Genomic DNA, 17560 nt, shown 5'->3' on the forward strand with positions numbered 1-17560 from the left:
ATTATTCTGGAAGTCAAAACATGCAAATGTGAAACACAAGAATAATACTAATCCCACATGGCCTCAAACCTTTGAGTATAAATAAAACGCCTTTTATTTATCACCATATTGATTACTCATTATTTGTCATTTCGGGTAATCAACTTCTTACTTGAATTCCAACACTTGTCTCATGCTCCTAGCATGCACACAATGTTTACCTATGGTTCTTACTTTGTGAAATAGATCACATTGAACACATTTCCAATCCTTCTCATTTCACAACTCCAAATCCGTTTTTCATAAGTCAAAGAATATCAAATTCTTGCTACTTATAGAATATGCTAGATTCTAACATTCTTATGCAACTATCCTTTCGTAATGTCACTGCACCAAAGTCACAAAGACATTGCCAATGATATTACAAAGTCTTCTATCGGAGATTGTTACAATACAATTCCATAGATGTGATGTCTCTCACTCAAAGTACTTTCTTTGAACATCCTTTTGCATAGAAGTTTCTAGTCATAGATTTCTCAATATTCAATTCCCAATATGGACACACTTCCATATGTTCCATATGACAATTCATTCTTAATAGAATCTTATCTATTCATAATGATGTCGATATGGTCCATCCAATATGGAAACATTTCCATATTTTCCAATACTATACTTCCAACTACTCACAAGCGACCAATCCTCGTCGAACTTGGATTGTCCTTTGATAGTTGTTTAATTGTTTTAGTCAAAACCAATTCTTGTCCCTTTTCCCTCTAAATGCGCTCGACATTTGGAAAATTTTAGAATGGTCAAACATTAAAGCATTTGCAATCGATCCTTTACCCGAAGCGTATGGGACACAACGCATAATGTTTTATTTGCTATGTTCTCAAAATTCGAATTGTGAAAAGGGATGCCGTAATCATAATCGAAATTTTAAGAACACACTATGAACCTTTGACTAAATTTATTAACATTTCTCAACCTAATCCTTTAGATTTGAAATGAAGCATAATATCCTCTCCCTTAATTATAGCAAAACAACTCTTCAACTATTACTACTTTGCAAAGTATGATTCTTGTTTTCTATAATTAATATTGCTAACCTTGCAATACTTTCCTTAATAATCATACAATCATAACTTTTATGCTCCCACTATCTTGATGATTATTATAAAACATAACACTTATGCTCCCACTAGCTTCGACATGTATTCATAAACATCTTAACTTTCAGAAAACAATGCTTATTGAATTTCTTAAGTTCATGTTTCTAATACTTAGTGCTTTGATAATCTTTTATCAAGGATTCTTTATACACCTTTGCCTTTGATAGTTCATATGTGTGTCTGAACAATTAAGACTGGTTGCCAAACCTCACAATTCAAATTATGGAAAGGGATGCCGTAACCATAACTGAATTCGAGAATGCAATTTTACAATCACTATCTTCTTAAAATCTTTCTTAGTGAAAGCATTTTCTCACAATCATTTTCATGAAGGAGGAAATCTTATGACACTTAGATTTTAAATAGTGTATAAACGTTCCTATCCATGTGAATTTGTCAAAACCAACGTTTACGACAAATTCAAACTCATATGGATCGAACTTTCTTAATCTTGATTTCTTGCCTCATGGTAGCACAGCTGCCCACCACGTCTTCCAAGTAGTTAAGCATCTCACCCTTTCTTATCAATGTACCTTTCATTGATTAAGGTGCCTTGCCTTTTATGCATTCAAGATGAGAACTCAAAGAACTCATATGCATAATTAACTCAATTGGAACAGCACATAATCAAAATAATGTCAATACGATAGGTTGTCAACCTCAACTCGTGTGCTAGAGATGATTGGTAAGGTTTATTTGATTTGTTCTTGAAACCTTTCAAGACCATTAAGACTCCCACTGACTCCTTGACATATACAATTCTCTTGTCAAAACAAATATTCAAGAGTTAGTGCAGCTTTTATCAAAACACTTCATAAATTGGTCCAAGTTGGTCTTTGTCTTATTCAAGACATCACAATCTTACCACATTTAATGAATGTTTTAAACCTTCTTAATACTTTTCACTTATTGTCACAATCTTAACTTTAAGACTTGTTATTGGAACGAAGTATGATTGACTTATTGATTTAACCATTTCTTCAATTCTTGATTCCTCTTCTTAGACATACAATTGTACTAAGACTCACTTAGAGGATCAATTGAGATATGGTTCTTAATCACTAAGACATATCATAAAGCATAAAAGCTACTCTCCTTTCTTCTTAGAATGGAGAAACTTTTATCTTTCTGCCTACTTGATTCTTCTTATTCGTTCTGCTATTGATCTAAACCCTTTAATCAATTCAGAATTACACTTAATCTTGTAAGTATAATCATATTTACTAAACCTTTAGTAAATCATGACGAATATCATTGTTACTCTTATGGTGGACTTGATCAACACGCAACTTTGTGTATTCGATCTCCAAGTCCTTCACTTAACACTTTGTCAATGTATTAGTCTAATTTCCAAATATGAAATTTCTCATTCATCGTGCAACCAAGTTGCATGATTCCAAATTTCTGTCCGATTGAAACTTTGGGCGATGAGAAACTCTCCCTATTTGGTAAATTCTTGACGTTTCCATAAATAACATAAACAAGAATCATATCCATTCGTTGTAGAAATATTCAAACATCGATTTTTCATAATGATTTCATTGTAAGGAAATAAACAATTAAATAAATAAGTCAAACAATATTTATTTTATTTATAAAAGCAGCGGAAAAGACTTGTCCTTACAATGCAAAATCCATTGAAAACTATGTACAAAAGAAAATTTCTAACAATTCTATCATAACTTTCTAAGCTCAAAATCTAATCTTCAAGTCCATGCGATCGAGATCCATCTCTTGTGATTAGATTCATCTTGCTTTCTCTTATCAAGCTTCCTTTCTTTTCACCGACCCTGCAAAACATTCAAATGCAATCTTATTACATCATGTATTAAGAATCAATGAATAGGAACTTAATTGAGTTAGATAGTGGATATTTACCTAAAGCGCAGTCATACTTTTGACTCTCCCATCTCTTAGATCTCTTAGGTAATTAGGGCAACTTTATTTCCAATGCCCCTTCTCTTGGCAATAAAAGCAAAATGACTCACATGGAACTACTTTAGACATCGCCTTTCTCTTATGATCAAACTTTTCGATCATTGCATGTCTTTCATTGTCATTGTCTATATCCATAGAGGTCTTGAAGGCAGATTCACCAATCAACTTTGCTTTTCTATTGTGCCAAACCATTACTGATTCAGCAGCAATAAGCATGTAGGTGAGATCTATAAGGGTCACGTCGTGATTCATCATATAGTACTCTCTTACGAACTTACTATATGAGTTGGGAAGTGACTGAAGAACCCAATCAACAGCTATTTCCTCACAGACAACGGATCCCATCATTCTTAGTCTATCAATGTGCGACTTCATCCCGAGGATGTGTGCACACACCGACTTACCTTCTTTATGTTTACTTGCCAAAAGGGCTTGAGTGATAATGAACCTTTCAATTTTACAATCTTGTGGGTTAGGGAGAATAATTGGAGGAGGAGGAGGAAGTGAAGCATGATTTCTTGTTCCTCGATCGAATCGTGGAATATCATCTTCATGTGGAATGCTTGTTCCACGGGATTTGAGATGACCATAGTTGTCGAACTTTGACATCTACAAAACGGGAGAAAAACGAATTCAAGTTAGTTGATAGATTGAGTCCTTGGTAGATCACCCAAATGAAATTCCAAGGCTAGGACCCAACACAATACGCTACAGCCTAGAAAAGGGATGCCGTAATCTAGTTGCAGAATATTTGAAGGTAAGTGAATGACGATTCACTAATTTCCACCATGAAAAACGAAAAAGAAATTTAAGTTTTAAATCTATGAAAACTCCTAGATCCTTTGAGATACATTGAACTTTCAATGGCATGTTTATATCTCGATATGCCCCTCTTGTCTGTGACTGGGATGCCGAGGATCACAAAGCGGGTGTGAATAACCATGCAAACTACATGGTGCCCTCACATGTTACAATCACCTATTCGATGTGCCGGTAAACCACACACGCTCCACCGAACTATGACAAACCTTGAGTCACCCTTTGCTACCTTTGCTTAGACCCATTTAGTGTGCCGGTTAACCACACACGCTCCACTAACGTCTTCGCAAGGGCACAAAGTGTAATTTCATGGAATTGCATCAATTCACTTTTGCCTAAGTAACTAAGATTGGGAATTTTATGAAAACATTTAGTTACTTTAGTAATTCATTATACTTATAATGGAAGGTTTCGTCCTATCCTACCCGTTCGGCTAACGACCCTCCACTAGTCAAGAGTGCGGTGGGTAAGAGTGGATACCCATTCAATCGCCATTTTATAGGCAATTTCCTTAAACACCCCTTATAGACCAGCTTCGTGAATGAGGCCTACTAACGGTAAGACTGACTTTTAGTTATACATATATATAATGTTAGACTTTTAATGTTATATATAGTATAGGGTGTATTTTATAACTTTTAAAATACTATGTGGTTAACTTTAACAATTACACTTTTAATTCTATTAAATGGTTAACCTAAACTTTAATGGATTTATTAAATCTCTTTTAATTATACACCTTAATTAATTAATAAAACCATAAGGGTGTGATTTGAACCTTTTCAAAATTACTTAGATGTTTTAGAATTTAACATTCCTAATTAAACTTTCAATCAACTTTTAAATTCCAAAACTTGAGGGCAAGTTTTGAAACATTTCAAACCATAAGGGTTTAGAATTTAAATATGCATCAAAATTAAACTATTTAAATCAAAATTTAAATTCCAAAACTTGAGGGCAAGTTTTGAAACCTTTTTCAAAACATTAAGGTTTCAACTATTTAAATTTCAAAACAACAAAACTTTTGGGGTTCAAATTTAAACTATAAAACCTAAAGGGCCAAATATGAAACTTTTCACAACAATAAGGATCAAATAACAAATAATTCAAATTAACATTTAATCACATAATTATCCATATTTGATGATTTCTTGCAAAATAATTTATCAATTTACTTAAAATAATTAATCAATTATCTTATAAGGAAACAATTATTCTATTAATTGATAAATATCTTCAATTAGATTAAAAATATAGTCAAATATATCATATAATCGGATTAATATTAATCTAACATGATAAGGTAATTATCCATAAGCAAAAACAGCAAGAAATCCCGAAGTACCCTCCTTCTGACGAGTTGACTCGTCGAGTTAGCCTTGGACTCGTCGAGTCACCTTGGACTCGGCGAGTTCAGACATGGACTCGGCGAGTCCAGCCTCCAGAATGCAAAAAATCGAATTTTTCAGTTACAACAAGCATCAATACAATAGAAACCAATCAAGGCTCTGATACCACTGATGGGTTTTGGTCATAAGACATCCTATGTGCTCATACAAACCCTAAAGCTTGGATCTAGGTTTCTCTATTGTACATACTTTGAATCCAAGACTTTGAACCCTAATACTAGCATATGGAAATCAGAATTCACATGTAAATAGGTTTAAGAACATACCTTGATTGTTATGTAGCAATAACAATCCAATTCCTCCTTGAATTGACCTTGGAAAGCAAAGAGTCACAAGTGTCACTCCTCTAATGGCTTACAAACACCATAAGCAAGTGGAGAAGGTATAAGGAGAGAGGAGGGAGGTTAGAATTCGTATTTGGGACTTCTTGGGAAGGGATACACGAATTCATAACCCTAGGGGTGTTTATATAGGTGTAGAGATAGGGTTTCAGTCATTATCCTTATCTAGTTGATTATCCATTAAGCAACCAATAAGATAATCCTTGAATCCTTATCATACTCGAATTCTAAGGCTTTCCAACCTTAAATTCGTTCACCATACTTATAAGATAATCCTTACCTTATTTTGTAACTATCACATAATTACAATTCAGCCCCTCAAGTTTAATTAATTACATTTGATCACAAAACTAATTCTTAATTAATTATCGACCAATATTAATTAAACAAATATGATTTCTCCTTTAATATATTATTCTTATAACATATTAATAAATCATATTATCCTCTCTTTCTATTTATTTCTCCAATCAAGTTGCTCTGGTGAAGGCAACCCAAAAGGACCATGCACCATCGGGTCAAGTACATACCAAAATAGTTATGGACTTAGACACTAATCCAACAGAAGTAGCTGCTGATCTGATCGGGAACTGACTGCCTACTGCTGCTGTTGCTGCTCCGAAAATCCTCCGGCTGTAACTCCCACAACATACTCAATCAAACACTGCTAACTGTCCTTTGGGTAAAATGACCATTTTACCCCTGATCATGCCCCAAGTCCAAGTCATAGTCAACTTTCAGTTGACCCGACTCGCCGAGTTGGATCGCCAACTCGCCGAGTCCCTGTCCAAACGACTGACCTGGATCCCGTCTCTACCCGTCGAGTTAGGCGTTGACTCGACGAGTTCTCATTCCAAACTGATGTTCAAGTCCTTCATCCTACTCGCCGAGTTGTATGAACAACTCGCCGAGTTCATCTTCATCCGATGAACACTTATGCTGCGACTCGCCGAGTTGTATGAACAACTCGCCGAGTCTGATCTTTATCTAAGGAGATTGCCTTGAACTCGCCGAGTCAGGGAAATGACTCGCCGAGTTCCTTCATGGATGAGTTCGACTTCCAACTCACTGAGTCACACCCCATGACTCACTACTCTACTCGACACAACGAAAAGGGGACAAACTCGGAGACTCGTGAGCAGACTCGCCGAGTCGTTACCATGCAGTCTCTATATGGTCGATTTTGCTTGAATCTGGCTTATGCTATCCACAGATCTGGGTTCCTAGAGCATGAATAACACGTAAAGTTTCCAACTTTACGTGTAGATACTCACTAATGAGGGTTTTAGGGCTCAAAATGCATCAAAGAGGGTAGATCTAGGGTGTACATGCAACATGGGTCCATAAAGGCAGTAGATCCAAGCTCCTGGAGCTCGATCTCACCTAGATCTAGAAGTTACCCAGCTTATTACGAGTCCACAAGCATACATAAGCTTGGAAATGGATCAAAAAGGGTTTTAATGGAGTTATAAGGAACGATAAGCATGAAAACAGAGGGGGAAATCGAGTTTTAGCTCAAGGGAAACTCTGAGATTGCTCAAAGATGGCTGACCTCCTCTTCTTCTTCTTGATCCACTCTTCTCCCTTCTCCAAAACTTCAAAACACACAAGGAATGCTTCAAACTCTCAAGGAATAAGGCTTTGAACGAGGGTTAGGGCTCTGAGGGTGAATGGGGCGGAGTTGGGGCGCAAATGGTTGTTTAAATAGGGTGCAAACCCTTGGAAATTAGGGTTTCATCAGACAGTGCGGACTCGCCGAGTCCATAATATGGACTCGCCGAGTCGCCAACTTAACCGCGTCCCAAGTCTCGTCTCTACTCGGCGAGTCGGGCCTCCAACTCGCCGAGTCCAAGGCCAAAATACAAAAATACTCAGATAAATATTACATACCAGGAACCAGGTGCTACATGCATGGTTCTTTTGGGTTGCCTTCACCAAAGCAACTTGATAGGATGAATTATGGAGATTAAGGGTTAAATATGATTTATTAATATATTATGAGAATAATATATTAAAGGAGAAATCATATTGTTTAATTAATATTAATCAATAAATAATTAGTAATTAGTTTTGTGACTAAAAGAGATTAATTAAACTTAAGGGACTGGAATTGTAATTATAAGATAATTGCAATTTGGGCCATGGATTGTCTTATATTAAGGAGTGGACAAATTCTATGGGGAAACCCATAAGAAATCGTCCAATCCCTTAAGGAAAGGAGTCCATGGGTTGCTTAGGGCTTAAGCATCCAAATTAGGGTTTCCTTATTAGATAACCCTAATAGCCTCACTATATATAGATCCCTTATGCCTCAAAAACGTGGACATGACTCAATCTAGGGTTTCACACGTTTTAGGGCAGCCTCCATCCTCTCTCCTCTTCATCCTCTTGCTTATGGTGTTTGTGAACCATTAGAGGAGTGACATTTGTGACTCTAAGCTTTCTAAAGTCAACACAAGGAGATTTGGGATTGTTATTGCTACATAACAATCAAAGTATGATCTAAACCCTAATTATATGTTATATTGATTATCATATGCTAGATCTAGGGTTTATAGTCGTGGATAACTTGCATGTACAATAGAGAAACCTAGATCCAAGCATTAGGGTTTGTATGAGCACATAGGATGTTCTTAGGACCAAAACCCATAAGTAAATCCTTCTTGGATAGGGTTGGACGATTTCTAGGGCTTGGGATAAGCCACAAATCGTCCAAGGACTTATCATGGAAAGGATTTGGATTGCTTTAAGGAAAGATTATCCAACTAGGGTTTAAGGGTGAAACCCTAGGAGCCTTACAAGTATAAATAGACCCCTAGGGCAAGGGAAATCGGCTCCTCTGCTAAAGCAAAGAAACCCTGGCCGATTTCTAATCCCTCTCCTCTCTCTCAAATCATCCTCTTGCTAGTTGGTGTTTGTAAGCCATTAGAGGAGTGACATTTGTGACTCTAGAGCTCCAAGAACAAGAAGATCAAACAAGTGTTTCAAGGTAAGCTTCTAACTCTGATTTTGTATTGTTCTTATACTTAATTAGCCATTAGAATTCTTGGATTCAATGCATGTTTAATTAGAGAAACCTAGATCCAAGCATTAGGGTTTGCATGTGCACATAGGGATGTTCATATGGCCAAAACCCATCACAAATTCCATATCCACAAGCTTGGAGCTTCCCTAGAGCTTTCTCAAACGAAGCTTCTCCTTCAAATACAAACATAAAACACTCTAAGGTCACAAAACTCTCACAAGATGGCTAAGATTTTGAGATGGCTGCTTAAGAGGGTGGAGGCTGATGATGGAAAGGGCCTCAAGGGGTTAGAGACTTTAAATAGGGCCCACATCCCCAAGTATTAGGGTTTTGGTGTTGCGCACCTACGCTCATCCTAGCTTAACCTACGCTCAACGTAGGTCACTTAATCACCACGTCTAAACTTCCTTCTACGCTCAACATAGGGGGCTATCTGTAACATCCCCAAAATTACGACCCAAAATTTCATTTTTAGTTTATCAAAACATGACAAGAACAACAATGTTTTCAAAACCATGAGGACATGAAATAGTTTTAGTTATACAATCAAGACAGCACATAGAAAGTCATCATCATAGTATAAATCCCAAGATCTTAAATACAGAAATCATAGTGTGATGCGATGTGATCAAGCCAGCCCTTTCCCCTTCGAGCTGGAGATACCTGAAACACAAACTGAACCGATAAACATAAAGCTTAGTGAGTTTCCCCCACCATACCACATACAACATAACATATTTCCAGGCATATTCGGGTGCCCGACCTACCCTGTTGAGCATATCTGGGTGCTCAACCTACCCTGCCAGGCATATATGGGTGTTCGACCTACCCTTGTCAGGCATATGTGGGTACCCGACCTACCCTTCAGTCTTATTCCAACCGATTACGGGGTCTATCTCACCCCTACCACTACCATATAAAATCATGCATATCTCACATGAACATCAAATAATACATACCACCTTAATAATTATCAAAAAGATAATTATTAAGCTATATCAATACTAGTGGGTCGGCCTTGGTGCCTTCGACCCACATATTCTACGAAGGGAGAATCACCTCAACTATGAATGCCGAACCGTACTACGTGGATGACTCGGTGCTCCTCTCCCTAAAGCATAACAACTTCCTAATTAGCTATTGGATCCAAATATAACTCCAAAGGCCCAATTCTACCATATAAAGCAAAGGTCCTCTAAGCTTTGTCCTATTGGGCCCTTTCCTCCCAAGGCCCAACTTTCATAATAAAATGTCTAAGTCCAATTAATTAGGCTTTATGGCCCAATATAATAATCCCAATCCCAGGCCCAAGGGTTCCAATCCACCTATGGATTTGAGGCACACAAATTCTAAGCCCATCAACCACGGCCCATAACAGCCCACTGAACGAGTATGCGCGACGTATATAACAGGTACGCCCGACGTACTCCGACTTTAACCAGAGGCGGGAAACTGACCCGCTACGCGCAACGTACCAGGATGTACGCCCAACGTTCCTGCCAGCCACCCTAAGTTCTTTCTTTTGACTTAATCCATTAAGTCCTAACGTCCAGAACGTAGATCTAGGCTCCTAACAACGTCCTAAACCATAAAGTTATGAACTTTATGCTTTTGCATGCATGGGTGGGGATTAAGACAAACATTCAGTCCATAAGTTCACTTAGTGGCCATCTAACACTTGCATGGTTGAGTATAAACCATCAAGATCTAATTTTTATGGTTCTAAACACCTCCAAGAGCGAAAAAAGGATAGCTCATTTGGACAGAATCATCTAAAACTCAAAAGACCTCAAGCATGGGACCAAAAAGTGACATAAAACACCTCAAAACTAAATCTAAGCATGCAATGACCAAGTTTAAAGTTTTATACCTCAAATGGGTCAGAAATGATGTCAAACTTCTGGATCTACAAGCCCTTTCCAAGCGCTTGCTCCTTCTTCAAGCTCCTTCTTCTTCAAAACCACCAAAATAACACCAAAATGATCAAAGTAAGCTCAAGATACATTCAAGGGGTTTAGGGTTCGAGTTGGACACTTTGGGGACATTGGAGGCTGAGAGGGTAAGGGTTTGGAGGGTTATAAGATGCTTAAATAGGGTGCAAACCCTAAAATTTAGGGTTTACATCTGATCAGCTCCGCGCCTCACTTGCGTATGCCGTGCGTACACCTTGTACGCCCATCGTATGCCCCAACCCTCAAAATCCAATATATGCACAATATAACTTGAATAAATAGCGACAATATTATCTGGCAAATCCCGGGCATTACACTATCCTACGACCAACGTAGGGTAGAATTTTTGAAATTAAAAATTCACCATAAAAAAAATAATACCTGCAAGAATCAAGAATTACGGATATGGGCATGTGTTAAACTTAAACCTTATGTTTAGTTTTAGTGCAAACATAGATATAACATGGTTGGTGGTGGAATAGGAAATGAATCTCTCGTTAGCTCACTAAATCATACCATATGGAGTAATCAGAGTCAGAATTATAGAAACGATGGTGGTGCCGAAAGTGAAATTAGTGGTGTCTATGCATTGTTGTTAATATTTTATTTGCTTAATAGTATTTTTTGGAAGAGAGCAAAAACCAAACCTATAAAACCACAAAAAAAAACCTTAATCGAAATCGATGCAAGAACCAAAGGTGCGGATTTTATTTTTGCAAAAACCAAATTTATTGGTGCGGTGTTGATTTTATCTAGAAATTGGTCCTCCAAAACCAAACCGCCCATGTATAAACCATAAATCACTAATTTATACTATATACAATTATACATATTATTTAAAAGTTGGGTTTAAAATTAAAGAATGGTTTAAATCTCTGTGAGTTTGGACTTTGTGTAGCGAGTACGTGGGCTGCATGCCAGCATATGCAAATTGAACACAAAAAAATGAGTTTGGGACTTTGGGTTGTTAATGAAATAATTAACATCAAAATCATGGTTTTAAAAGTGAGGAAACGCACCATACAATCATACATCCATACACGATCATTACGGTTAAAAACAAAATCATACCAGTGAACATAAAAAACGCATCATATGCTTGAATCGATTTAAAACTGACACTGAACCTATATAAACTGAAACCGCATTTCAAAACTACAAAACCGAACCATTGAAAAACCGCACTCAATGGCTTCTACAATACAAAAACCGTACATTGCAGCCTACGGTTCGGTTTTGCCTTAAAACCACTCGATACACGCCCCTAGTATGCATATGGTATTGTTTATCATTCTCTATATCTAAATTATATCATAGGTTTTTGAAAGCTTGTCATTTATAAATGACATGACATCTAGCATTAAAGGGAAGGAACACAATTTAAATTGAGTTATCGTTTATGATTTTTCATTCTATAGTTTTTAGTTTAGTGATATAGAAAAGGTTTGTTTCCATTTATTTTAGTATAGGACAACATATATCTTTTAGGCCCCCCCTTTTTTTTTTACCCTGGCTTGGGCCAATGGGCCTCTCATATGTGGATAAATGAATCAAATCCTCTTTTAGTTATAGGGGCTATCTTTGCTACGATAAATTCTCGTCACATGTATATTTGCTACAGAAAGCCTTTTTTTAATAACTAGATATTGCCATTGTCAATTTGGTATTTACATATTTTTCCATAGCATTTGAACAAAACTACACTTTCGATCTTTAGTTAATATTTAACAAAAATGTTTCAATAAATATATCACGTTATTTGACCACATCAACAAGTTGAGCTATTTCATAAACGCAACTTGTAACAACTTCCAAATCTACTATTTTCACAACAATAGGAAAAAACTTTAGATGAAAGTGAATGTAAAACTTGATTAGTATCTATTTATTTTATTACGCAAAAAATTGATCAAATAATATTCTAGAACGTTGGAGGCAAACGTATGCAAGCTCATAGCTTTTTTGTGTAGTTTAAAAACAATAAAAAGTTGTTTGGTTTTTTATATGGATAATACCTAAAAATCATTTTATTATATGGTATTTTGTCCTAATCATGCTTTTTACTAATGGCAAAAATGATCAACAATTTCTCAATTATTCATATCAAAATCATTTACTGTGAAATATGTTTTTGTATGATCCCCACAAAGAAAAATATACTCCAAGCTTTTCTTTCAAGCTGCCAAAATTATTCATATCAAAATCATAATTTTGTATGAATATTTTTTGAAGGTTTTTTAGAGAGCTTCAAAAACAATTTTTGGAATAAAAAACATTATAATACGAGAAACAGAGCGTTACATTCAGAAATATTTTCTAAAGACAAAATTAAATAAAAATGAAAAAAAAAAGTAACATAAAAACATAGAGATAATTTCGCAGCATGTTTTCACAATATTTTCATTATAAAACCGATGATTATATGTGAATATATATATATATATATATATATATATATATATATATATATATATATATATATATATATATATATATATATATATATATATATATATATATATATATATATATACTTTGTAAAATAATGCATCATCTAAAATTGCTAATTTTGTTTTTTTTTTCTTTATGAACAAACCTGTTAGTTTAATTATTTGCAGTTAAATTTTAAATAGGATAATGACTTAAAAGGGTAATGTATTTTTCGATTTATACATATTTGGTCACTGAGTTTTTTTTATCCTCATTTACCACTTCAACTTGTTAAACTGTACACATTCAGTCATTATAACCGGCTACTTTAGGTTAGCCGGTAAAAATTACTTAACAGGTAATATATTTCTCATTTTGTATACATTTAGTCTTTAATATTTTTTTTTTTTGCAAAATAAGTTAATTTTGTTTTTGTACCCATTCAGTACTTATGAATGATTTATTTAGGTTTTTCTCACGAAATCTTACGTGGGACATTCATTAATGAGGTGTTTGGGCATTTTGATGCTTATGTCCATCGCGATCTCGACTACTTGGTTATTTTGGTCATGTATTCTGAACATCATAACTTGTTCATACGATCTCGGATTTTAACTATCTTTATATCCATGCGAACAATCTTTATATTTGTGTGTTCGTATTTTAGTCTACTACAATTTTTATTTAGATTACTCCCATTAAAAAATAATATATTTTTACTTATGATTTTTATATCCATACGCATGAGGGATTTAGCCTGGTCCTGGTGTTCCACTAGCAACACCCATTTTTTCTGTCCACAGTGGTAAAATTTTCGATTTTTTTTGTGTATACCTATTTTTCATGTATCAGCAACACTTATTTAATCTCGACAACACCTACTACGTATTCATGCGTCCGCACATGTCCATTCGCTTTTTATGAATGCATGTATGGATGTTTTTTATTTATTTTTAAAATCGTAAATAAAAATATATTACATTTTAATGGGAGTAATCTTAATGAAAAAATGAACACGTAGATATAAATATCGTGAAAATCTGATATCGTATGAAGAAGTTACGACGTTCAGAATACAAGACTTAAGCCAAACCACAAGACCTATGCAACCAAACAGTCGAGATCGCGTTGAACATAAGCATCAACAAACCCCAAACACCTATGATTGTCCCACGTAAGATGTCGTGAGAAAAACCTAAAGTAATCATTCATAAGTACAGAATGAGTAAAAAAACTTATTTTGAAACAATAAAATGTTGGGTTTATGTCATTTTTTGTCACTTAACTTTTGGTTTTTTCCTCATTTGGTCACTTAACTATTTTAAGTTTTAAAAGATCATTAAACTTTTGATTTTGTGCTCATTTAGTCACTTAACTTTTGATTTGGTCATATTTTGGTCACCCAACTTTTAGATTTGTGCTCATTTACTCACCTAACTTTTAAAATTGTGCTCATTTAGTCATTAAACTTTAAAAAAAATTTAAAAATTTAGTGAATAAACGAACACAATTTTAAAAACAAAAGTTAAGTGACTAAATGAGCACAAAGCTAAAAGTTTGATGACCTTTTAGAACTTAAAAAGAGTTAAGTGACCAAATGAGCACAAAACCAAAAGTTAAGTGACCAAAAATGACCTAAACCCTAAAATGTTGAGGACTAAATATGTACAAAAATATTAATGATTGAATGTGTACAAAATGAAAAATATATTATCCTATTAAATCATTTTTCCCGATTATCCTCGAGTAATCGGTCATAAAGACTAAATGTGTATAGTTTAACAAGTTGAAGGGGTAGATATAGACAAAAAAAAAACTCAATAACAATATATATAAATCGAAAAATATATCACCTTATCCTTTTTAAATACTTGTTGCAAATAGGACAAACGTAATTAATAATACTGAAAAGATGATCCAAATTTGAAGTCGAATCAACTTACAAATTTTTTGCAGGCTATACAACTTTTGCCAATTTTGCATACGTTTCTGATAGTTGCATATAAATAAGGAGAGTCAAAAAATGTTTGAGGGAAACTGCCAACATGCATGTATACCAGAACGTACTACTGCTCTGAGCTTCTGAACAAATATTCTCTCACATAAAAAGCGTTTCTCCCTCCATCTATCTCTCTCTCTCATATATATAAACCCGTACACACACAAACACAAACAGAGAAAACACAGAAAGAGGAAGCAACGTTAATGGCGATCGATTCATCACCGGAAAAATTAGCCGATGAGGCTCAAGTATTCATACCGGAAGAGTGGGAGGAAGCAGCGGACGTCGTTGCTTATGATTCAATCACTTGTCCGCCTCCGATTTGCGTCATCTGCGGCCCTCCAAACAGCGGCAAAACAACCTTCTCTCGTCATCTTCTCAATGTTCTTATCCATCGGTATACTCTTACAATCATACCCATTTCGATGAGATTAGATATTTTTTTAAAGCTGTATGTATAGTATAGGTTGTTTAATCTGTTTCCATTTTTGTTCATACAGATACAGGAGAGTCGCTTACTTGGATACAGACGTAGGTCAAGCTGAATTTACACCTCCAGGATGCTTATCACTTACTCTGGCTGACAAGATAACTCCAGGTTTTCATCAATCCTTACATATTTTTGTGATTTGATTACTTCAACTGCATGATAATCTACATTCTACACATCTGAATTGTTCATTGAATCGGCATTAACGACTTGTCTCTTTCTTAATTCCAGATCTGGCGATTCCATGCTTGAAAACGCCTGAGAGGTATTTATCTTCAATGCTTTCGAGAGTCTCCATTTTTCTCTAGTTATCGTAAACCGTTGTCCTGTTTTAACTTTAACGACGCTCTTTACATGTTCTAAACCTCTGCAGATGCTTCTTCTTTGGTGATATATCCCCAAGAAAGGATCCACAGACGTATCTGAAATACATACACGAACTGTATGATTACTATCACCAAACCATCAGGGGTGAACATCTCAAAATTGGTGTTCCCCTGGTTGTCAATACTCCTGGTTGGGTAGAAGGTTATGGACTTAATCTACTCATGAACATGCTAAAACATATTGCTCCTACGCAAGTGATCAAAGTCCATGTCCCTACTGAAAGTAAGAACCTACCAACTGGAGCATTTTGGTTACCAGATCCGGCTTCACACGAAGTAACCCTAATTGATATCAATTCAAATCGCCAGGATTCCTCAAAGAAATCGTAGGCATATTTCATATTTCTATTTCTATTTCTAATAATCAATACTTGACCTTATGAAAATGAGATTGTATATGTTTATTGACTTATTGTTTACCCAGGGTGCAATCACAGGATGATGCGCGGCTTCTTCGTGATCTTCGATTGCTGGCTTATTTCAGAAAATGCTTCCCAATTAACATGAGTTTAACCACAATCCAGGAGCTTGATCATGCATTAGCTGTACACGCTCCTTATGAAATTCTCATGTCCTCTGTAACAATCAAGCAACTACATTCCCAGGTGAATTAACAATCTTGAAACTGGATAAACAGTTTTCGTTCATGTAATCCTTCCATTTTTCTTGAATTACTTATAGTTGGGATTTTTAGGATATGGAAGCATTCTACAAATCAAATTGTAGTATTGTCGCATTGGCTGATAGCTCTTTAAGTTGTCAAAATTCACCCTGCTGTGTTGGCCTTGGTATGATACTTCATACTTTATATTTGGTTCTCATTAATAATTAATAAATAGTGCTGAAATTGTTCATTATGGATTCAGGAATTGTGACAGAGGTAGACATGTCAAGAAAGATTATGTGTTTGATTACACCAGTTCCAGAACACATACTGGAGAAGGTTGATATTTTACTTCATGGTTTAATCAAAATCCCTGCTTGTTTGATAAAGGTACGTAAAAGAGTTTATTAAACTGTTTTGAAATTTAATAATAATTGCTATATTATTTACACAGTTAATTGTAATTAACTAATGTTTATTATTTATAAACAATGTTGGTTAATAGATTTTGATTTTTGAAAATAAAAATGGTTACATTTTCAGGTTCAGGGGCACAAGACTTCAAGTAGTGTGCCATTGACTACTAATTGAAAAATGCGTGATAGCTACTGACGTTTTATATTTTATTTTTAGCTAACAAAATAAATCTCCATTGAACATGTTTGAACATTTGCTTTATTAATTTACTTTTGTAGATGTTATGTCTTTTTCTCTGGTTAATTAGCTAAAACTCTAATTTTTATTAAATATGATACCAAGTCATTATATAAAAAAATGTGATATTTATAATTATATGGATATTGTTATGTACATTATTTGTTGCGACCTAACAAAGGATGCAAAGAAACGACGTCGGAATTTGCTTTTCTGTTGAATATGTTTTTGAAATTTTGTAGTGCAGAGGTCTGAATTTGCTTTTCTGTTGATTTGGTTATTTTCACAAAAATGGATCTGTTGCAAATTGCCGTGTAAAATGGGTGTTTGTCACAAAAAAGGAAACGGTTCTCACCAGT

General features: G+C 35.1%; 1 protein-coding gene across 1 annotated transcript; it reads left to right on the forward strand.

The window, feature by feature from the left end:
• The first annotated feature begins 15208 nt into the window (after positions 1–15208).
• LOC122194413 (polynucleotide 5'-hydroxyl-kinase NOL9) lies at positions 15209–17339 on the forward strand. The gene is made up of 8 exons (XM_042902217.2): positions 15209–15464; positions 15568–15665; positions 15789–15822; positions 15931–16269; positions 16368–16548; positions 16638–16731; positions 16810–16937; positions 17091–17339. The coding sequence occupies exons 1-8, from the start codon at positions 15271–15273 to the stop codon at positions 17136–17138; spliced, it is 1116 nt and encodes a 371-aa protein (XP_042758151.2). The 5' UTR covers positions 15209–15270; the 3' UTR covers positions 17139–17339.
• Positions 17340–17560: the final 221 nt, after the last annotated feature.

Source organism: Lactuca sativa, chromosome 5, assembly GCF_002870075.4.
Source record: "Lactuca sativa cultivar Salinas chromosome 5, Lsat_Salinas_v11, whole genome shotgun sequence".
Taxonomy (NCBI): domain Eukaryota; kingdom Viridiplantae; phylum Streptophyta; class Magnoliopsida; order Asterales; family Asteraceae; genus Lactuca; species Lactuca sativa.

Coding starts and splice junctions, on each gene's coding strand:
- LOC122194413 (XM_042902217.2), top strand. CDS start 15,271: ATGGCGATCGATTCATCACCGGAAAAATTAGCCGATGAGGCTCAAGTA. Junction 15,823..15,930: donor TGCTTGAAAACGCCTGAGAG/GTATTTATCTTC, acceptor AAACCTCTGCAG/ATGCTTCTTCTTTGGTGATA. Junction 16,938..17,090: donor TCCCTGCTTGTTTGATAAAG/GTACGTAAAAGA, acceptor TTACATTTTCAG/GTTCAGGGGCACAAGACTTC.